Source organism: Dasypus novemcinctus, chromosome 8 (assembly GCF_030445035.2).
Source record: "Dasypus novemcinctus isolate mDasNov1 chromosome 8, mDasNov1.1.hap2, whole genome shotgun sequence".
In the NCBI taxonomy this organism is placed as follows: Eukaryota; Metazoa; Chordata; class Mammalia; order Cingulata; family Dasypodidae; genus Dasypus; species Dasypus novemcinctus.
The window spans coordinates 96,286,401-96,309,827 of record NC_080680.1 but is presented as its reverse complement, the minus strand read 5'-3'; the positions used below and the strand labels follow the sequence as shown (position 1 = coordinate 96,309,827).

At 37.9% G+C, this 23,427-nt stretch overlaps 1 protein-coding gene and 1 pseudogene across 1 annotated transcript; both read left to right on the top strand.

Annotated features, from left to right (window-relative positions):
* The first annotated feature begins 1,612 nt into the window (after positions 1-1,612).
* LOC101428449 (olfactory receptor 1J4-like) lies at positions 1,613-23,169 on the top strand. The gene is given in 2 exon segments (XM_012525831.2): positions 1,613-2,109; positions 22,227-23,169. Coding segments are annotated over 2 exon segments (1,440 nt in total).
* Positions 5,488-6,749, top strand: LOC101424019 (peptidyl-prolyl cis-trans isomerase D pseudogene; annotated as a pseudogene).
* Positions 23,170-23,427: the final 258 nt, after the last annotated feature.

The following is a 23,427-nucleotide window of genomic DNA, read 5'->3' as shown; positions in this document are numbered from 1 at the left end:
TTCAATGAATTGGCCAAGTTGTATGCAGATAGAGTAGTACAGAGAACTAGAGCAATTAATGACAGGGGTTGTCCAAACCCAGTTCCAGTTTTGTCTGACATAGTGCATTGGCTACATCAAAATTAGAGGATGCCTGAGCCGCTCCTGCCTATTGTTGGAACTCTGTGCAGGCAGAGCAACCCTGGGTGTACCTCATAATTGGTACAAACTCTCTGTAGGCTCTACTAGTCCAGTCTCTCCAGTCCCTGCCCAGGCTCCTCCCCAAGGTCTGATGGGAAATTGGAGTTGATTAGCCTACTAGATTATTTTCTTGGCCAGGACCTTAGGGACTTCCTTGAGTCCTCTCTGTTGGTAAAAAGAAAACTTGTTACTCATTATTCTGGGGCTCAAGGTCATACATAGAGAGCTCCCGAGGTCATGGGCTAGCAGTCTTTCACTTAGTCTTTTGTTCATGGTGTCAGCAAAAGTGGAGACTCAGCATAGTGGATCTAAAGGTTCTTGAGACCACCAAGGACTGGCAAAGTTCAGAGTGAGCTTGGAATTTTTCAGGTACAACGGGATATCTGTGGAATTATAGCTTTGCATATATATGTTTCTGGTGGGATTTTTTTTTTTTTGCAAGTGGAATACAGGTTTATGCATATTTTTTTGTTAGTTCAGTCTCTGTTGTTGTGTGTATGCATGTGTTTGATGTTGGGTATGACAGTGTGTGTGCTATATACCTGGCTCACAGCCTGATCTTTTCACCTTTTACCAAGAACATACAACTCCAAATTGGTCCTGATTAAGGAAGTGTACTATTTGCATGCATGATCCCAGATATTTGGCCTGTTCTCCTTTAATAATTCCCAATTTTCCACCATTAAACAGACAGCATAGCTAAGTAAATGCAAGTGTAGAATTTGGAGAAAACCAATGTTCTCTGTAAGGTGGAACACAAGTTCTCTGACTTTTTCTATAACTACCATAAGGGAGAAGGCTTGAAACCTCTATTCAGTAATGTGGATGTGTGAGATAATCTGTTTATGAGATTTATTTGTCTGGATGTGAGTTTTTTGTGTGTGTTTGTTAATTCCATTTGTGTACTTGCAATCCATTTATTTGTAGATAGTGACTGTGTGACTGTGACTATGCCTGCGAATGAGTGGGCTCAAGTGACTCAGACATTGACTGCTTCCCCTATACTGTGTGTCTTTGGGGCAGGAATCCATCACCCAAAATCAGGGTGTATGTCTATGACCACATGTGTCATTTGTTTTTTGGCTAAGTGTGAAGTTATATGTGTGTGCAATTGTGTTTCTTGAAAAAATTGTGTATGATACATGTGGCATGTACACATACTTCCTTATTTGTGTCTACACACAGTATGAGTTTTAGGTATGCAAAATGAAATTTGCATGTATTATTGAGTGTTTTATATTTGTCTTGTGATTGTTCCAGTATTTGTGTTTACATGTGGTTGTGTTGTTTCTTGAGTGCTGTGTGCACAATCACTGTCTGCATTATTTGCATGTTTTGTTTATATGACAGTGTGGGTAGTTCTGTCACAGATTTATTGTGTTGTCACGGGTGGCTGGAACTTTTCTTAATTCCCAAGAGAAAAAAGAGCAGCATGAAGTTGGAGAACCAGAGCAGCGTGTCTGAATTCCTCCTCCTGGGACTCCCCATCCAGCCAGAGCAGCGGGGCGTGTTCTTCGCCCTCTTCCTGGGCATGTACCTCACCACGGTGCTGGGGAACCTGCTCATCATCCTGCTCATCAGGCTGGACTCTCGCCTCCACACCCCCATGTACTTCTTCCTCAGCCACTTGGCCTTCACTGATGTCTCCTTCTCATCTGTCACTGTCCCAAAGATGCTGATGGACATTCAGACTAATCATAAATCCATCCCATATGCAGGATGCATTTCCCAGATGTATTTTTACATAATGTTTGCTGCTGCTGACTGCTTTCTTCTTGCAGCAATGGCTTATGACAGGTATGTGGCCATCTGTCACCCACTACGCTACACCACCATAATGAGGGAGGAGGTGTGTGTCTTCTTGGTGGCTGGGTGCTGGTTCTTTGCTTTTTCCCATGCCCTTTTGCACACCCTGCTTTTGGCTCAACTGTCCTTTTGTGCTGACAATACCATCCCCCACTACTTCTGTGCCATCACAGCCCTCTTTAAGCTGACCTGCTCGGACACTTCCATCAATGAGCTAGTCATCTTCACTGAGGCAGCATTGTCTGTCTTCCTATCAGCGAGTGCTATTTTGGGTTCTTATATTCGCATTGGGGCCACCATTTTGAAGGTCCCGTCCAAAAAGGGGATCTGTAAAGCCTTGTCCACTTGTGGCTCCCACCTTTCTGTGGTGTTTCTGTACTATGGGACTCTTGCCATTGTTTACTTCTTTCCCCCATCAAACAATTCTAATATCAAGGATGTAATTGCTTCAGTTATGTACACGGTGGTAACTCCCATGCTGAACCCTTTCATCTATAGCCTGAGGAACAGAGACATGAAATCAGCTCTGATAATAATTTACCAAAGGGGTATTAATTTTGTCAAGTGACAGTTAGTCATTCATGTTCTTAATTCTCATATTGATGTCCAGTGATTATTGTTTAAAAAATTGGGTAGTTGAAAATTTTAGTAGGTTGCAAAAGTAGGCAGGAATACTATGCAGCCCCTTCTTCTTGCATGGTGTCTATTTGCCCTCTTCTTCAATGGGAAAAGGGCCAATGTATTGTTCTGAGTAAGAATAGATTAACTGGAAATAATATTGCATGTGGTCCAAACCAAGAGCCTCAAATATCCTTGTAGCTTCTGTTCTAGAACCTCTTGGAACTTGAGAGAACTATGTGAACAAGCCATAGCTAAGCTGCCTAAACATTATAGACCACCTGGTAAGGATAAACAAGATACCCCAGAAAATAATTAGCCACCCCCAAGTGACCTGATAGGTGCAGAGGCATGTGACCACTTGTGTAGATATTTTGAAGCTGGACAGAGCAGAAGCACAATCCAGCTAAACTCAACCTCCACCCAAAATGCCAACCCAAAATATTATCATATAAAGAATTGCTTTTGGTTTAAGTCAAAAGTTTGGGATGGTTTGTTATGCAACAAAATGCAGTGCCAGTCCTTGTCTCAAGTATCCTCCAAACTTTTCTTTTCAATGCTACCTTCCTCTCTTTTTTTTTTTTAAATCATGCTAAGTTTATCTTCCCTGTTTGTTTTTCTAGCATCCACAGAATTCATAATCTGCAGGTTCACAGATATTTTTTGTTAATCTTCATGACAGTTGGTTTAGCTTTAAGTATATTCATTGTTCCCCCTTTCTCTCATAACCCTCATCAAGGGCATTGCTTGTGACCCTTATTTGACTTGTCAAGTCAAGTGTGAGAACAATATTCTTAATCTGTTTAAGGGACTGACTTATTTTTTGGAATGATATGAATGACTTGTATAATATCAAAATACATAAACTCCTTTATGTGATGGACTATAGAAATACATGTTCTCTTTTTAAGAAAAGAAACACTTTAGACTAAGATTAAAAGTCTGAATAATATCGCATTTTGGGTAAATTGCATCTTTTTACTCCTTAATGAGCAGATGACATATTGAAAAGAAAAGAATTCTCAAATGTAAGATGATAACTGCGTTGATTTAGAAGAAAATTTTTATTATGATCCTTACAGTTGAGTTAGTTTCAAATTTGGGGAATATTACTTTAGATAAATATCATAAAACTGTAATTTGAAATTTAATTATAAATCATTATGTGGATCTTTTATGTAAATTAGGTAACAATCAGATTAATTCTTTCTCCATCTTTTTTTGCTTTTCCTTTGCTATAGTTATAGAGAGTAAATATACTTCTAAGTGTTTAAGGTAATGGAATTCAGAATGCTTATCTTTTAAAGATATTTGCTAGGTATTACTATGTGTTTGCTTATTTGCTAAAATATAAATATATTGGAAAGATTAGATTTTGGCTTTATTCTCCTTACATTTGAATGTGCCTGTAAGAAGAATCCACTAGTGTGCACAGAGCAGTAAATACCATTACTAAATTCCCAAACCAATGTAAAATGTAGTTTTTCTCTATGTGAGACTTTGTGGGTAAAGTAAATCTGCCTGATTATTTCTTAAACTCTGAAAATGAATATATTTTACTGCCAAAACTGCATTCCTGTGTGTATGTATCCATTTGTAAGTAGGAACCTATGAAGATGTATTTACATTTATGGTCTGGTCTCCTAGTTACGTGTGGCCAAATTGAAATAGGTTGGGTCTTAATCTGTATTTCTGGATGCCTTATAAAGGAAGTAATTGAGAAGCCATAGCAGAGAAAACCTGGAAAGAACACAGAAGGGGTCAGAGATTGCCATGAGAAAGGATTAGGCACCCTAAAGATTTTGACAAACCTGTACCAGAATACTAAAGACTAAGCATCACCAAGCAGGGACTTGGTGATGCTTAGTTTTTGGATTTCTTACTTCCAAATGTGTGAGCCAGTAAGTTCCTGCAATTAGCCACCCCATTTTATGGTGTTTGCCACAGAAGTCCTGGCAAACTAATGCAGGAGGTAAGAGGAAATGGGAGTTACAACTTAATGGGTGTAGATTTTGTCAGAATGGATAATGAAAAACATTAGGCAATGTATGTTGGTGATGGTAGACAATATAATGACTATAATTAGTGTCACTGAATTGTATAACTTAAAATGGATAAAATGGGAAATTTTGAGTTGTATATATTTTACAACAATAAAAGCAAAAAATATTAAATTAAAAACCCAATTGGTTGAGAGATGAAGAATGATGGGAATAGTTTCCAGTTTTAATTTGTGTAATGAAGATCAGTTTCATCAAGAAGGTGATTATTGAACAAAGCATTTGTTTTAGTCTGCTAGACAAAAACAATATGCCAGAAATGGGTGGGTTTTACCATGGGGATTTATAGACTTACAAGCTGGCAGTTCCAAGGCTGAGAAAAATGTCCAAATCAAGGCATCATCAGACAATGCTTTCTTCCCAAAGACTGACTGCTGGAGGTCCTGGAGTCCCCTGTCACATGACAAGGTACATATTAGTGTCTGCTGGTCTCACTGTAATCTTCCTGAATTTGTTACTTCAGCTTCTGACGTCTGTGGCTTTTTCCTTTGTTTCTGTGGCCTTCTCTCTTCTCTCTCTGAATTATATTTTCTTCTAAAGGACTCCAGTAATGAGATTAAGATCCACCCTGGACCAGACCTTACTGAAGTACCCTAATCAAAAGGCCATACCTACAATATTTTTACATCCACAGGAGTGGGTTAGCTTTAAGAACATGATTTTCTGATGTCCATGCAGCTTCAAACCATTGCATGCCATCCACTGGACCCCACAAAGACATATTCTTCTCATATGAAAAGTAACTTCATTCCATTACAACATCCTAAAAATCCTTAAATCTTTTCAGTAATATAGTCTCATCAAAATCACTTATAGGGCTTTCCGTGTGACCTACCGGGCGGCCAAGAGGTGATCTGATACCTTTCTAACGCGTCTGCAAGTCAAGATGTCGCACCCGTCCCCCCAGACTAAGCCATCCAACCCTAGCAATCCCCGAGTCTTCTTTGACGTGGACATCGGAGGGGAGCGAGTTGGTCAGATTATCTTAGAATTGTTTGCAGATATTGTACCCAAAACAGCAGAAAATTTTCGTGCATTGTGTACAGGAGAAAAAGGCATTGGATCCACCACTGGGAAACCTCTTCATTTCAAAGGATGTCCTTTCCATCAAATTATTAAGAAATTTATGATTCAGGGTGGAGACTTCTCAAATCAGAATGGAACAGGTGGAGAAAGTATTTATGGTGAAAAATTTGAAGATGAAAATTTCTATTATAAGCATGATCACGAGGGTTTGCTGAGCATGGCAAATGCAGGCTGCAATACAAATGGTTCTCAGTTCTTTATCACAACAGTTCCAACTCCTCATTTGGATGGGAAGCATGTGGTGTTTGGCCAAATAATTAAAGGAATGGGTGTGGCAAGGATTCTGGAAAATGTAGAAGTGAAAGGTGAAAAGCCTGCCCAATTGTGCGTTATTGCAGAATGCGGAGAATTGAAGGAAGGAGATGATTGGGGAATATTCCCAAAAGATGGCTCCGGTGACAGTCATCCAGATTTCCCTGAGGATGCAGATATAGATTTAAAAGATGTAAATAAAATTTTGCTAATAACAGAAGACTTAAAAAACATTGGAAATGCTTTTTTTAAATCCCAGAACTGGGAAATGGCCATTAAAAAATACGCAAAAGTTCTAAGATATGTGGAAAGTTCCAAGGCTGTTACTGAGAAATCTGATAGATCCAAACTGCAACCTGTAGCTTTAAGCTGTGTGTTGAATATTGGTGCTTGTAAACTGAAGATGGCAAATTGGCAGGGAGCGGTTGACAGCTGTTTGGAGGCGCTTGAAATAGACCCATCAAATACGAAAGCACTGTACCGTCGAGCTCAAGGATGGCAAGGATTAAAAGAATACGATCAAGCATTGGCTGATCTTAAGAAAGCTCAGGAGATTGCACCAGAAGATAAAGCTATCCAGGCAGAATTGCTGAAAGTCAAACAAAAGATAAAGGCACAGAAAGACAAAGAGAAAGCAGCTTATGCAAAAATGTTTGCTTAATAGGCCGTTCAGTTTTGTTTAAATACTATGTATTCATTGTATGAAGTCAGTAGGAAGACTTAAGGACATCTGTCTATTGTATATGATCTCTTTTTTTTTTTTTTTTTTTTTTATTTTTATTTTTATTTTTTTTTTATTTTTTATTTTTTATTTTTTATTGACTTTGTAATAATATTACATTAAAAATATATATGTGAGGTCCCATTCAACCCCACCCCCCCACCCCCCCTCTCCCCCCCCCCCAACAACACTCGTTCCCATCATCATGACACATCCATTGGATTTGGTAAGTACATCTTTGGGCACCTCTGCACCTCATATACATTGGTTCACATCATGGCCCATACTCTCCTCTATTCCATCATGTAGGCCCTGTGAGGATTTACAATGTCCGGTGATTACCTCTGAAGCACCATCCAGGGCAGCTCCATGTCCCGAAGATGCCTCCACCTCTCTGTATATGATCTCTTAATGTATATGATCTCTTAACGTATTTCCTTTGATGCTTGAAGTTCCCTATGGTTTACAACTTAGGAATACTGATAACAGTTCACTCAATAAAGTAGTTCAAAAAAAATCACTTATAGGTATGGCCTGCCCTGGAGCCAATTTCCCCTCTGGTTGTGGACTTGTGAAACTTATGAAATAAGTTATGTGCTTCAAATGTACAAAGGAGGGGCAGTTAAAGTACAAACATTCCTATTTCCATATGGAGAAATTGGAAGGGAAACGGGTTATGGGTCCCCAAAATACCTGCAGGGTATATTCCATTAGATTTCAAGTTCTGAGAGTTATCTGTAGAATGGTAGTTTGTCCTCTGAACTTGAAGTAGCATCAGCCCCACCTTTTCCAAGTGTTTTCACAGCAGCCCTGCTCTCTCCAAACACCGGGGTGTGGGCTCCAAAATCCAATCATTGGGTGATAGCGATGCTGTCAAATCCAACCTCAAGAGGCATTGGTGTGGTGGTTGAATGCTAGGCTCCACCCTCTTCAAGCTTCTGGCTGGCAGCCAGCCTCTCCATAATCCTAGGCATTTGAGAGACCAGAGGTGGTAATAATGCATGGAAGACCTGCCCTCTTCAAGCTCTGGGGCATACCCATCCTTTTGAAATACATGGTTGGGTCTGGACTCTTGACTTCAGAAGATGTCTTAAGTCCAGACCTCAGTTTCCTTGGTTCTGCCTTGAAGTAATTTTTCCTTCGATTATCGCTTTTCTGCCCCTTTTAACCCTTTTAGTCAGGACTGGCAGTGGTTCTGTTAACAGCGATCTCACAAAAACAATCGTTGGTTTACCATAGCACACACAGTTGTCCCAAATGTCGGACAATAGGACTTTCTACAAATCCTTTAGGGATAACTGCATTTCCAATTCTGACTTGCACTAAAATGACTGACTGTTAAAGCCATTTCTGTTAAATCCTCACATGGTGCACTATTCTCTGGGGGACTCACTTTCCAGAAGCTCAGAAATTTCCAAACCATCAATTTCTATTTTTGTGTGTGTGTGCCCAGGAGTTCAGTTCTCAGCTTATACATTTCCTCTCCATTTTACTATAAACTGTAAGGAGAAGCCAGGCTACAATTTCCACATTTACTTTGGAACTGTCTTCAGCTAAATATCCAATCTCATCACTCTTAAATGATTCCTTCTGTTAGATATCAATACTCAAGTTCTCTACCACTATAAAACAAGGATTGCCTTCCTTCTAATTTGCAATGATACATTCATCATTTCTGTCTAATGCCTCATCAGAAGTACCTTTAGCATCCATTTCTGCCAACAGTCTCTTCAAAGCAATCTAGGACTTTTCTATGAAGCATCTCAAAATTCTTCCTATCTCTATTCATTAGCTAATTGTAAAGTCTTTTTAACTTTTTTGGTATTTGCAATAGCAGCACCCCACTTTCATGGTACCAAAACCTGTGTAGGTCTGCCAGGCTGTTGAAAGCAATATACCACTAATGGGTTGACCTTTACAAAGGGGATTTATTGGCATACAAGCATACAGTTCCAAGGCTGAGAAAAATGTCCAAATCAAGGCATCATCAGGTGATGCCCTCTCCCCACAAAATGACTGTTGGTAATCCTTGATTCCTCTGTCATGTGGCAAAGCACATGAGGGTGTCTGCTGGTCTCTCCCTTCTCTTCTGAATTTCATTGTTTCAGCTTCTTAGTTAGTGGCTTTTTCTCAAGTTTGTGTGGCCTTCTCTCTTCTCTCTGTGAATTACATTCTCCTATAAGGACTTTGATAAGAGGATTAAGACCCACCCTGGGCTATACCTTATTGAAGTAACCTTACCAAAAGGCCCTTACTTGAAGTAACCTATTCAAAAGGCATTACTTACAAGAACTTTGAATCCACCAGAATGGATTACCCTTAAAAACATGATTTTCTGGGTTCCACATAGCTTCCAACCATCCCACTGTTAAAGGGGTCAAGGCAGTGAGCCATGAGGATACTTGCAGGTAAAACATTCAAAGGAGTGGAGACAATAACTGCAAGTTGCTGAGATGGGCTTGTTCCAGCTATGCTCCAAGAACAGAAAGGAGGTTAGAGTGACAATACAGAATGAGGAGGTAAAAACGCAATCAGAGGCAATTTTAGAGGTAACAGGAGTCCAGGTCTTATAAGTTTTGTAATTTGATTTTTCCTGTGATTATTTGTGAAGCTGTTGGAATTTCCTCCACAGATGATGAACATAAATCAGTTTTTAAAAGCCTCATACTGTCTGCAGTGTTTAGAATAGATATAGGAAATGGATCTTGTATAGAAAGAGGGAGAACACCTGAGGAGCTATTACAATAGTTAAGAAATGGGGGGCATTCAGTCTATGCTGGGAGCAGAGGAGGTGGCAATGTAGTTGGAAGTCATAACTAACAAGTGTTGCTGATGAACAGAGAGCAGTGTGAGAGAAAGATAAAAGCCAAGGGTTACTACTACTTTTCAGTTTGAATAACATACTTATTCTGAGCTACAATGGCTACGAAACCCAAAGTGTACGTATGTTGTGAACAACAGAATGCAATGAATCTGTAAATAATAACAAGAAAATAACTAATATTTAAAGAGGGCTTATTAAATGCCAGATTATCTATGTATGTAATGTGTTCTTGCCCATTTACTCCTCTCAACTGCTTTTAGAAGTGGGGTTATCACCATCCACACTGAACAATTTTAATGTGGGAAAGGGTCCAATCATGTCTTATCTCAACTGAAAGTGCCAAGGAAAAGATGCTGGCAAACCTTACAGATATACTCTACACAGATGATTTCTTTGAAATTCTTAGAGAATCCATTGTTTTCCCTATTGTCCCATTTGGTTTGTTTCAGGGAACATTATCAAATGTGGCCAATTTGGTAACTTATGGTCAGTTAGTTTACTGGGCATATCTAGAGTTTTCCTTCTTCTCCACCTGTTTTTATCCCTTCAAGGCTAGCAGCCTAGTGTTTGTTTATTCTTATTTACTATACTACAATTCCGGCAATCTGTGAAAGGAAACTATGCATCTGAGTTATTCTTTTTTCTTATTTAGGGAAATTGTGTGTATACCAAAAATTTTTGCAGCAAGTGCAGAGTTCTTCCACATCCTACCATCTCAAACACAGTTTTTCTTATTGACACTTTGCATTAGTGTGGTCCTATTGCACAATTGATGAAACCATATTATAATCATGCTATCAACTAATTTTATTTTAGTGTTTGCTGGTGGTGTTGAACATTTCTGTGGTTTAAAAATTTTTATTCTGGTAACATATATATATATATATATATAAAGCCTAAAATTTCTCCTTTTAACTGCATACAAATACATCACTCAGTAGTGAATATTATATTTACCATGTTGTAATATCATCACCACCATCCATTAGAAAAACTTTTCCATCACTTCAAACAGAACCTCAGTACCTTTTAAGCATCATGTCTCCATTTTCTACTGCACCTGGGCCCTCATGCCTTGTATTCTAGTTTAACACTCTATAGGGGAGTTGTTTGGTAATTCTGCACATGTGCATGATTGTTTTATAAGTTTACAGCTTCTGTCATAAAAAATATATTTAAAAAATAATAATTCAGTGGATTGGGGGGAAAACACACCAAATGTAAGATAAGGACTATGATTTAGTAGTTAGATTTTGACAATATTCTTTCACAATTTGTAAGAAATGTCTCACAACAATGCAAGGTATTGGTGGAGGGTTGATGTATAGCACCCCTGTATCCCTGTAGGATGTTATGCATGTTTGCTTTGTAAGTTCACGACTTTTACTATACACTTAATTGTTTATGCATGTTCATATATAAATGATATAAAGATAATAATAATAGGGTTGGTTGGGGGAAAACACTTTGGTTAGTAGTAATATTTTGACAATGCTCTTTAGTCATTAATTAAAAAGTTTTAACAACAATGCAAGTTATTGGTGGCAGGGTGAATTATGAGAGTCCTGTATGATATTAAATATATTTGTTTTGTAAGTTCATCACTATTACTATACACTTATTGTTTATGTATGTTTATGTATGAATGATGCACTTTAATAAATTAATTTTAAAACTATAAGTTTTCATATTTTAATTATTTCATATCATTGAAATCATATGTTTATACATTTTTTTTCTTACTTATTTAACTCATCATGATCTTCAAATATCATTGACCTTGTAGCATGTATGCGACCTTCATGACTTATTATGGGTGGATAATATCCCATTGTTTACCTCATGACTTTAGGGATTCCTCTATTTAAAAGGATCTCAACCCCCCCTATACTCCCTCTGAAATAGACTCTGCCCAACAGGGATACTCTATTGTATGATTTAAAGCAGGTAATCCTTGCCTAGCCTGCTTCAACTTCTTGTTTCTTATGGTGCTTTAGCTGTACCCAACTGCTTACCAGCAAGCAATTTTTGGGGGTACGAGCTAGAGACAAGTACTCTAGTTGTCTATTTCAAGCTGCTTCATAGATAACTGGCAACAACAAATGGGCTTTCCAGTTTGCTTGTAAACGTTATTCTGCTCCCTATGAAACAGGGCCAATAACATAACCAACAAAGGGAGTACAGGCAAGTTCCACATTCCACTGGGATGGGGGTAAGGTGGGGTCCAGCAAATGTGCCAGGAGATTCTCATACTTCTTTTTTAATGGGAAAAGTACCCCAATAGACATTTCTTCAGGGAAGATATACAAATGATCAACGAACACATGAAAAAATGCTCAATACCACTAACCAACAGGTAAATGCAAACCCAAACCACAATGATATATCACCCCACACCCACAAAAGCTGCTACCCTTTTTAAAATGGAAAATAAGTGTTTGTGAGGATGTGGAGAAACTGGGACTCTAGTGCACTGTTGGTGTGAATGCAAAATGGTGCAGCCACCATGGAAAGTGAAATGGCGATTCCCCAAAAAGTCAAACACAGAACTACCATTTGACCCAGAAACCCCAAATCCAGACATATACCCCAAAGGGAGTGAAAACAGGGTCACAGATACCTGTACACCAAATTCCACAACAGCACCACTCACAACAGCCCAAAGCTGGAAACAACTCAAAGATCCATCAACAAACAAATGGACCAACAAAATGTTGTACACACACACATTGGAATATCACTTGACCATAAGAAAAACTGAATTTATGAGGCCTGCTGCACCATGGAAGAACTCTGAAAATACAATACTCAGTGAAACAAGCCAGACAGATAAGGACAAGAATTGTACAATATCACCCATAATTTTGACAAGAAATAGCAAATTCACAGAGGTAGAAAATAAATTAGAGGTAACGGGAAGGGGGAGAAGAAGGTGGAATGTCTGTAAAATAGTTTTTAAATTTAAGGATTCAAAAAAGCTACTGTCTGACAGTTTATTCTCTAAGAAAGCTGACAGTCCCTGTGACTGTGGGGATGGGCAAGTCTGTATTCTGCTGGGTAGGCCACAGCTGGTAACTCAGATGAAGGTTTTTGATGAATTCGCCAGGAGGAGCTGGCTGACTGACATTGACATGGAAATACTCCCTTCTGACAACTGAAATACTTTTCCTTTTAAAGCCTTCAACTGGTTAGATTAGACTTCTCTCATGTGAAGGCAATCTCCTTTGTTGATTGTAGGTACAGCCAGTCATAGATGCAAATGACTTACTGATGATTCAAATCCATGAAATACTCTCACAGTAATAATCAGGCTAATGTCAGGGTAGAGCTTTCTTGACCAAACAGCTGGACACCAAGACCTAGCCAAGTTTACGGATGGACTTTATGATCACTGTTGAGTTTTCTTTTCTTCTTTTTAAACACAAACTGTGAACTATTTAAATTGCAAATCATCGGGAAACCAAAGATTTGCACCTGTTATATTTGAAGAAGCTGAAAGCAATAAAGAATGAACACATACAGCAAGCCTTGTACTGTGGTTGAGTATAATACAGCAATTTCAAAGGAAATGAGAAGAGTCCTCCAGGACAGTAAGCCAGAATTTCTGGTTAAACTGTTCTCTCACATAGATATACAGGCATATTCAAATACCACTAGAAATAACCTGCATGCATGTGGTGACAACTGGTAGAAATTTTGCAGAGAATTAGAATGGAACATTGTATTTGAATTTTCAGGTTATTTTATGTGTAAGGATATGGTTAATTCCTTGCTTTCAGGGCCTACACCTGAAGATGCCGTTAAACCAAAAACAAAGATAATGCCCTAGAGAGAAAATCCACATTCTAAGATACAAAACATTTTATCTGGGCAAAATGATAATTTAATTCGTGAAACTCAAGAACACAAGAAAACAAGAACAATGACAACAATAAAAATAATTTCCTAGAATATAGTTAACTAGAAAGGCAAGCCATTTTCCTACTCAAAACATTATCACTTTCTTACTATTCCAAAGAAATGCAATAAATAATTTTACAGCAAAAGGACCCAGATGAGAACAGTAAGCAAAAACTTGACCCTTGACACCTGGGGAACAAAAGTTACAGACAGCTTCCTTACTTACTGTAACTTTGTGCCATCCAAAAATGTCAACACTACCCAAAGCTCAATCTGTAGTTTTGTCTTTTGCAAATGTGAATGGCTGGAGTTTCCACGTTGTTTTACAGAACAGTTCTAACTGATAAAGCCCAGGCAATGAGTGAAGCCAGAGAGTACAACAGGAGTAGCTGAACACAAGGCCTTTGTCCTCTGAACAATGCATTAGTTTGAATGCCGACATTTGGCATCAGGTTGGCAGTTCTTCAGCAGGGACTTTTCTTGCCCTTGCTTTAAGTCTTCTGTGCCCATCACACTGGGAAGAGCTCAGGAGGGTTCTCGCTGTATAAGTACTTTGGTATGGGATCCCTATAGGTGTTCTCATGCTGCACCCTCTAAGACATGGTCCTGCATTTAGCCAAGTGCAATTCAATTCTTTTGCCCATTTTTAAATGGAAATGCTTGTCATTTTGTCTTAAGTTGTGTGATCTTTTATATAACATGGAGATCAATCCCTTATCAGATATATGGTTTCCAAAGATTTTTCCCTGTTGAGTAGGCTGCCTTTCTACTTTCTTGACAAAATATTTTGAAGAACAAAAATTTAATTTGAAGGCAGTCCTATTTATCTATTTTTCCTCTTGTTGCCCATGCTTTGGGTGTCCAAGAGATCACCATCAAGCACAAGTTCTTGAAGATGTTTCCCTTATATTTTCTTCTCAGAGTTTTATGGTTTTAGTTTTTATATGTAGGTCATTGATTCATTTTAAATGATGTTTTATATAAGGTATAAAATAAGGGTCCTCTTTCTTTCTTTCGATATGGATATAAAGTTTGCCCAACATCATTTGTTGAATAGGCTATTCTGACCCAGCTGAGTGGGTTCAACAGCTTTGTGAAAATCATTTGACTATAGATGTGAGGGCCTACTTCTGAACACTTGATTTGATTCCATTGTTCAATCTGTCTGTCTTTATGCCAGTACCATGCTGTTTTTACTGCTGTAACTAGATAACATGTTTTAAAGTCTGGAAGTAGGAGTCCTCCAACTTCATTCTTCTTTTTAAAGATATTTTTGGGTATTTTGGGACCCTTACTCTTCAAGAAAAATTTGAAAACTGACTTTTCCAATTTTACAAGGAAGGATATTATAATTTTTTAAAATCAGGATTGCATTTAATCTCTAGATGAGTTTGGGTAGAATTAACATCTTAATGAAATTTAGTCTTCCAACCCATGAACATGGAATATCCTTCCATTTATTTAGACCATTATCCATTTCTTTTAACAATGTCTTATAGTTTTCTGAATACATGTACTTTATGTTGAATGAATTAATTCCTAAATATTTGATTCTTTTTGTTGTTATTGTGACTGGATTTTTTTTTCTGATTTCCTCCTCAGATTGCTCATCGGTAGTTTAAAGAAATGCTATTGATTTTTGCATATTAATTTAGTATCCCACCACATTGCTGAAATTGCCTGTAAGTTCTAAGAGTTTTGTTGTAGATTTTTCAGGGTTTTCTAAGTATAGGATCATATCACCAGTGAATAACAAAACTTTTACTTCTTCCTTTCCTATTTGAGTGACTTTAAAAAAATATTTTGTCTTTATAAGAGAAATTTTGGGTTTACACAACAATAATGCATAAAATACAGATTCTCATATACTACACTTTTATTAACACTTTACATTGGTGTGGAGCATTTGTTACAATTGATGAAAACATATTTTTATAATTGTATATACTATAGCACCTGGTTTAATTTAGGGTTCACTGTTTGTGTACTACAACAAAAATTGAATTTTTCAAAATTTTATTCTGTTACTGTATATATAATATAACATTTCCCCTTAAACCACATTCAGATATATAATTCAGTGCTGTTAATTATGTTCACTATTTTGTGCTAACATCATCCTAGTCATTAAAAAACATTTCTATCATTCCAAATAGGAACACAATACAATAAAAGTCTTAACTTCCCTTTCCATATCTCCATCTCATCTGCTGATAAGCTATATTCTAGATTCTGGCTTTATGAATTTGGTTATGCTAATAATTTCCTATCTGTGACATCATATTCTATATGTCCTTCTCTTTCTGGCTTATTTAAACATGCTGTCTGCAAGGTTCATCCACAGTGTTGCATGTATCAGGACTTCATTCCTTTTTAAGAATAATGAATAATATTCTATTGGATGTATATACCATATTTTGTTATCTGTTCATTAATTGATAGACAACTGTGTTGATTCCATCTTTGGGCAATTGTGAATAATGCTGCTATGAATATCAATGTCCAAATAAAGGTTCAAATCCCTGCCTTCAGTAATTTTGATTATATACCCAAGAGTACTATTGCCAGGTGATATGGTAATTCTATACATAACTTTCTGAGGAAATGCCAAACTGTCTTCCACAGAAGCTGCACCATTTTTCCATTGTTACCAGGAATGAACGAGTATTCACATTTCCCTGCATCCTTTCTAACACTTGCATTTTCATTCTTTTTAGTTGAAAGCATTCTAAATAGGTATAAAATGGTATCTCATTATAGTTTTTTTATCTTAAATAAATTTTATTGAAACATAGTAATAAAGCATAATTCCATCCAAGTTATACGATCAGTAATATTCAGTGTAATCACATACTTGTACATTCATCTCTTCAATCAGTCTTAGAGCACTTCCATTATTCCAATAATAATAATAAACAAAAAACAAGCAAGCACCCAAAATTTATCACCTCTCAATTTCTCTATGCTTCCCCTGCTCTACATAGCTGCTGTTCTTTTTCCTTCTCTCTAGTATATTTGTATTTATATTTTGTAAACACAGTCTTATATATGCAATATCATCCATACTTGTGTTTTATATAAGGTTTTACTATCTTATGCATCATTTCCACAGACTTGCCCAATAGTCATTTTCTCAGTTCCACCCTCACCAAACATCTGGGTGGCTACCAAGCTCCAGACCTCATCCCCCATGAACATTGGGGTGACTGGCACACTTCTCCCCCTCTCTGAGGTACAGTCTCAAACTTCTTAGCATACTGAGGTGGTAGCAACATTCTCCCTAATCTCTGACATATAGGCCCAACCTCCTCAGAGCAGTTGGGTGGTGACCTAACTCTCCCCATCCACTGGGGAATGTTCTTCACCCTCTCTGCAGCCTTGGGTGGCCACATTTTCCCTAAACAATGGGCTGGAAGATCCACCCTCTTCAAATGCTGGCAAAAACTTACCCTTTCTGTACACAGGGGAGGGGTGCCTCTCTTGGCCCAAGGAGATGTTTTAATTCCAGATCTCAGCTTCCATGGTTTTGCTTTTGAAGCCACTTTCCTTTCAGTCTCTCCTCTCCCTGCTCCTTTAAGTCCAGGTTGAAAGTGGATTCATTCATACAGATCTTGTATAAAGCTTGTCGGTTTAGCATTCATGAAACAGTGGTCCAAGCTGTCAGACAGTGAGACTGTCCACAAGTCCTTCCTGGATGAATGCATTTCCAATCCTGATTTACAAGTTCTAAATCTAGTTAATTCTTCAAATGGGGCACTATCATCTGGGGGCTTGTTTTTCAGAAACTTGGAGTTTCCTAAATAATCACAATGATTTCATTGTGCCCAGCAGTTTAATTCTCAATGTATCTCTTTCCTCTTAAATTTTGCTATAAACTTCAAGAAGAAGCCAGGCCACATTTTCCATATTTACTTTGGGAATCTCCTCAGTTAAATGTCCAAGTCCAGCATTTTCAAATTCTGCCTTCTATCTAACTTCAGGTGTCAATTTTGCCAGGTTCTCTGCAATTTTAAAATAAGGATGGCATTTCATCCAGTTGTAATAACAGTTTCATAATTTCCTCCTAAGGCTTTACTGAAAATGACTTTAGGATCTATTGTCCTACAAGAGTCTCTTCAAAGAAATCTAAGCCTTTTCTATTAAGGTTCTCACAATTTCTCCAAAAAGTACCCTTTACCATTTATAAAACTTTTCAAGCATTCTTGGTAATTGCAAGCAGCACAACCTTAATCTCCTGGTACCAATTTCTGTTTTAGTTTGTCTAAGGACTGCTGAGGCAAAGTTCCAGAAGTAGGTTGGCTTTTTAAAGGGTATTTATTTGGGTTAAAACTTACAGTTTCAAGGCCATGAAAATTGCAAACTAAGGCACCATAAGAGGTGTTTTCTCACCAGAATCAGCTGCACGTGTTGAAAAACAATGACCACTGATACCCGCTGAGGTCTCCACCTTTCTCCAGCTGTAGGCAAAATTGGCATAGGGCTTGTCTTTTCTTGAGCTACTCCATAGGCCCAGCCTCTTGGGGGCTTCATGATTAAGCAATCCTCTAATCTCTCTCCCAAGGCAGGATCAAATAAGGTGGCTTCCTTTTCCTCTGTCTTTCCCTTTGTGTATCCATTTTTATCAGGTCCAGCAAAGGAGTCAGAACTCATCCTGAGTTATGCTCCACTGACTTAGTCCAACAAAAGACCTAATGTGATTCTATTGATTAATCTAATCAAAGGTTCCACAGCTGAATTTAATGCAATCAAAGGGTACCACACCCAGAGGAATAGATTAGTTTACAAACATAATCTTTCTCTTTTTGGAATTCATAAAATAATTTCAAACTGCCACACTATCCAATTTAATTATTTATCAAAAATTAGTTGCTCTCCCTCCTGAGTCCCTGTCACTCAAGGGAAACCAAGGAATTTCAAGCATCAGATGGGGTATAATACTAATATTATGATTAACACTTTTTATAGATCTATCAGGAACTGTTTCTTGATACACTGAACTTCATCCAAGGTATTATTTCTCCACAACCTTGTTAAAAAATTAGGTAATTTGTTCATACCAGTTGCCATAGACATATTTTTATCTCCTAGTAAAAAAGAATGAGAACAAAAAAGTAAAAGAATGGATATTGATATATCATGCTAACCATAATAAAAAATCTAGATTGTGAATATTAATAGCAGAAAAGCTATATTTCATAGCAAAAATATTTGTGGGTATAATGAACTACATTTCAAAATGATAAATGTATTAATTAATCATAGTACATAATAATTCTAATCATTTATGGGCCTGATAACAGACCTCCCAAATACATGGAGCAAAAATTCATAGCATTTTCAGGAGATGTGGACATTGCAATTATAGTCTAATATTGTTAAACACAACTCTGGATTTAATTTGTTGAATAAATAGGACATCGGTAAGGATACACAATGCTTTAAGTCGTACTTCTTTAGTGTGCTTGGTGGCTTGAACAATAGGAAACTACCCTCTCATATTTTGGAGTCTTGAAGCCCAAAAGAAAGGTGTTGGCTGATCTTAATTTTTTGGACCCTGTTGTGTACTGTTGGTGGCCTATCTGTAATCCACCACTAAATCTCTGCCACTGTCACATGGTCTTCTGCTCCCACTCTACTGTGTATAAATTCTTCCTAATAAGGATTGCACACATATTGACTTAACCCACCCTAATTCAGTTTGTCATCACCTTAACTAATAATATCATCAAAGATCTTATTCATTAATGGATTCAAATCCACAGCATCAGTGTTATGACTTCAATATATTTTTTGTGGTGGGTATAATTCAATTAAAACAGTCTGTCCTCTAAACCCCTAAAATGTATGTAGTTATCACATTCAAAATACATACACCCCTTCACAATTTCTGAAAAGACTTAAGCCATGTCAGTAACAACTCTTTCTCTCAAACATTTTCTAAATCCTTCATGGATATGATCCACACTAAGTCAAAACTTATTTCCAGTTTTGGATCTGTAAAACCTAGGAAGCATTTTCTCGTTCAGTTAGGCAGTTTTTCTCATATGAAATTCTCAAAAAATTTTTTGTTATTCTGTATAATTCAGGGGTTCCAAGGCATTAGCAAAAAAGATCTTGCACAGATCTTTCCTTGCAAATAGCATTTATATTTCTGGCTTAATCTGTGAGTGTTGATTGGACCCATGAGTCCAACACAATGAAGAGATATTTTTTTAGGAAATGGTGTTGAAAGAACCTTACTATCCCTATGCGTCAAAATGGAATTCTAGCCAGAGCTTGCACTATATACAAAATCAAACTCAAAATGGGTAATACACATAACTGTAAAAGGTAAAATGACAAAATTACTGGAAGAAAGTATTTGAGAAAAATTTATGTTTCTGGTTCAAGCAAAGTCCTGTTAGAAAGATACAATACACATTTGTTAAAGTGTTAAAATTAAAGCAAGTGACCATACCAAGTACTGGGAAGAATTAGAAGGAAATTGAACTCTCGTGCACAGTTGTTGGAAAGAAAAATCAACTTTGAAAAACTCACTAGCAGAGACCATGAATTAATGACACATTTTCCAGACCCAGATTTAGTTTTGTCTGATCCAGTGCACTGACTGCATAAAAACTGGAGAATGCCTGAGCCACTCCTTCTTTCAGTTGGAATTTGAAGCAGGCAGAGAGAAGCCCTGGGTATCCCTCATAATTGGGATGACCTCTTTGGAGACTCTACTAGTCCAGTCTTTCCTGACCAGACTCCTCCCCAGGGTCTGATAGGAAATTGGATGCAATTAGACTACTGGATAATTTCCTTGGCCAGGACTTTAGGGATTATTTCTGGGTCTTCTCTAGCTCATTAAAAAGTCTGCACTTATTACTCAAGGTGATAGATATAAAGCTTTTGAGGTCATGGGCTCACAATCTTTCTCTTAATTTTTTTTCCGACACAAGCGTAAAATACTGGTAAGTGGATTAAAATGTGCCTGAGCTCACCAAGTACAAGCACAGGTTAGAGTGAACTGGGAATTTTTCAGTCGTCAAGATTATCTGTGTGATTATCAATCTTCCTATACATTTCTGGTGGTTCCCTGTGTTTATGTTTTGCAAGTGTAATATAGGTATGTGCATATTTTCTTTGTGAGTTCATTGTCTGAGTGTGCTGAGTGTGCACATGAGTGTGTGTGGTGGTGTGTGAGCACGTAACTGACCCACAGTCTGATTCTTCCCCCTTTGTCCAAAAGCATGCAACTGCAAATAAACTCTAATTAAGGAAATGTACCATTTGCATGCATTGTTGGATTCTCTTAATCCATGTCATTGATTCCAAATATTTGCCCCCTTCACCTTCAATAATGTGCACTTTTTTCACCATTGGACGGACATCTCAGCTAAGTAAATGAGAGTGTGAAACCTGGAGGAAGACCAATGTGCTCCCTAAGTGAAGCACAGTTTTTCCTAATTTTCTTATTTCCAGCATAAGAAAGAAGGCTTGGAATCTCCACTCGATTACATGACTGTGTAGGATCTCCAGTTTTCTTTTGAGATTTTTTTGCATGCATGTAAGATTTGCATGTGTTTTGTGTTTGTCAGTTGTGTTTGTGTGTGTGGCATTCATTTGTTCTAGGTAGGACTATGTGATGACTGTGTCTGCAAGTGAATGGGGCCCAGGTGACTCATACACTGACTGCTTCACCTGTGCTGTGTAGAAGTCTGTGGGGATGAATCCCTAACCCAAAATGAGGCTGTATGTGAGTAACCACATGTCATGGGTTGTTGTTTAAATGTGAAGAGGCATGTATGTGCAACTGGTGTGTTTCTTGTATGATATGTGTATGAAGCTTGTGACATTTAGTTAGCTCTTGTGCTTCCTTATATGTTTCCCAGATCAAGAGTATGAGTATAGATATGTGATATACAATTTTCATGTGTTAGTGGATGCTACATTTTTGCTTTTTGTGTTTGCTTGTGGTTGTGTTTTTTCTTGTGCACTGTGTGTTCAATCTTTGAGTACATTATGTGTGAGTTTCACCTAGATGACTGTGTGGGTAACTGAACCACAGATTTACTGGGGTGCCATTGGTGACTAGAAATACCAAATGAGCTTCTTGTGGGTGTGTCTATGTAATTCAAGTAGATATTTTTCAGTTTCTGGCTCATTCTTTTGAAAAATATTTCTTGAATTCTCTTTTGATAATGGCCATATTTTTTCCAAGGGCAGAGAGCTTCCTGTGCATTTCTGCCAGTGGGCAGGGATCATATTCTCAGTGTCTACCATAATTAAACTAGGGCCAATCTTCTTTCAGTCCCTGTAGGTTTTTAGGGAGTGATATCAGCACTCTTAGATTCAGGTTGTTTTTTTTGTTTGTTTTTTTGTTTTTTTACTGCTACAGAGGGACAACTACTCCTACTTCAAAATGCCTTCATGGGAGTTAAATACAGAAATACATACAAATTACTCAGCACAGGGCCTGGCACACAAACAAAGAAATTGCACTTCTTGTTCTCTATTCAGTGCTTACTGTTTCACCTGGCATAAGGCTGTTATTCCACAAATATTGGTTGAATAAAGAAAAAGTCCTTTTTCCATGGAAGAAAATCTTGTCGGTTATTGTGAGGTCTTAATGTATCATTGCAGAGAAAATGTAAGAAATATGTGATTCATGTATCAACATGAAAAATAACATGATTACCTAAAATTCAATAATTTTATACTAAAAACTACAGTATGTAATATTTTTAAGTCCTTAGTATTTCTCTCTTTTCTTAATTCCCAAGAGATAAAAGAGCAGCATGAGGTGGGAGAACCAGAGCAGCGTGTCTGAATTCCTCCTCCTGGGACTCCCCATCCGGCCAGAGCAGCAGGGCATGTTCTTTGCCCTCTTCCTGGGCATGTACCTCACCACGGTGCTGGGGAACCTGCTCATCATCCTGCTCATCAGGCTGGACTCTAGCCTCCACACCCCCATGTAATTCTTCCTCAGCCACCTGGCTTTCACTGATGTCTCTTTCTCATCTGTCACTGTCCCAAAGATGTTGATGGACATCCAGACTAATCACAAAACCATCCTGTATGCTGGGTGCATTTCCCAAATGTATTTTTACATACTGTTTGCTTGTGCTGACTGTTTTCTTCTTGCAGTGATGGCCTATGACAGGTATGTGGCCATCTGTCACCCACTGCACTACACCACCATCATGAGGGAGGAGCTGTGTGCCTTGTTGGTGGCTAGCTGTTGGTTCTTCTCTTGTGTTCATGCTTTGTTGCACACCCTGCTCTTGGCCCCCCTGTCCTTTTGTGCTGACAATACCATCCCCCATTACTTCTGTGCCATCACAGCCCTGTTTAAGTTGACCTGCTCAGACACTTCTGTAAATGAGCTAGTCATCTTCACTGAGGGAGGATTGTCCGTTCTCCTGTCAGTGAGTGCTGTTTTGGGTTCTTACATCCGCATTGGGGCCACTATTCTGAAGGTCCCATCCAAAAAGGGGATCTGTAAAGCCTTTTCCACCTGTGGCTCCCACCTTTCTGTTGTATTTCTATACTTTGGGACTCTTGCTATGGTTTACTTCTTTCCTTCTTCAAACAATTCCAAAATCGAGGATGTAATTGCATCAGTTATGTACACAGCAGTGACTCCCATGCTGAACCCTTTCATCTACAGCTTGAGGAACAGAGACATGAAATCAACTTTGATTATAATTTATAGAAGGGGGATAACTTTTGTCATGTGACAGTTAGCAGTTCATGTTCTTATTTATCCTACTGATGCCTGTGATTACTCTTTGTAAAATTGGATAGTTGAAAATTTTAGTAGATTGCAAAAGTAGGCAGAATACTATGAGGTGTCATTTTGTGTGGTGTTTATTTGCCCTCCTCTTAAATCTCAACAGGGCCGGTGAATTGTTCTGAGCAATAATAGATGTATTGGGTGTTATATTGAAAGTGACCCATACCAAGAACTCAAATGTCTTTGTAGCTTTTCTTCCAGC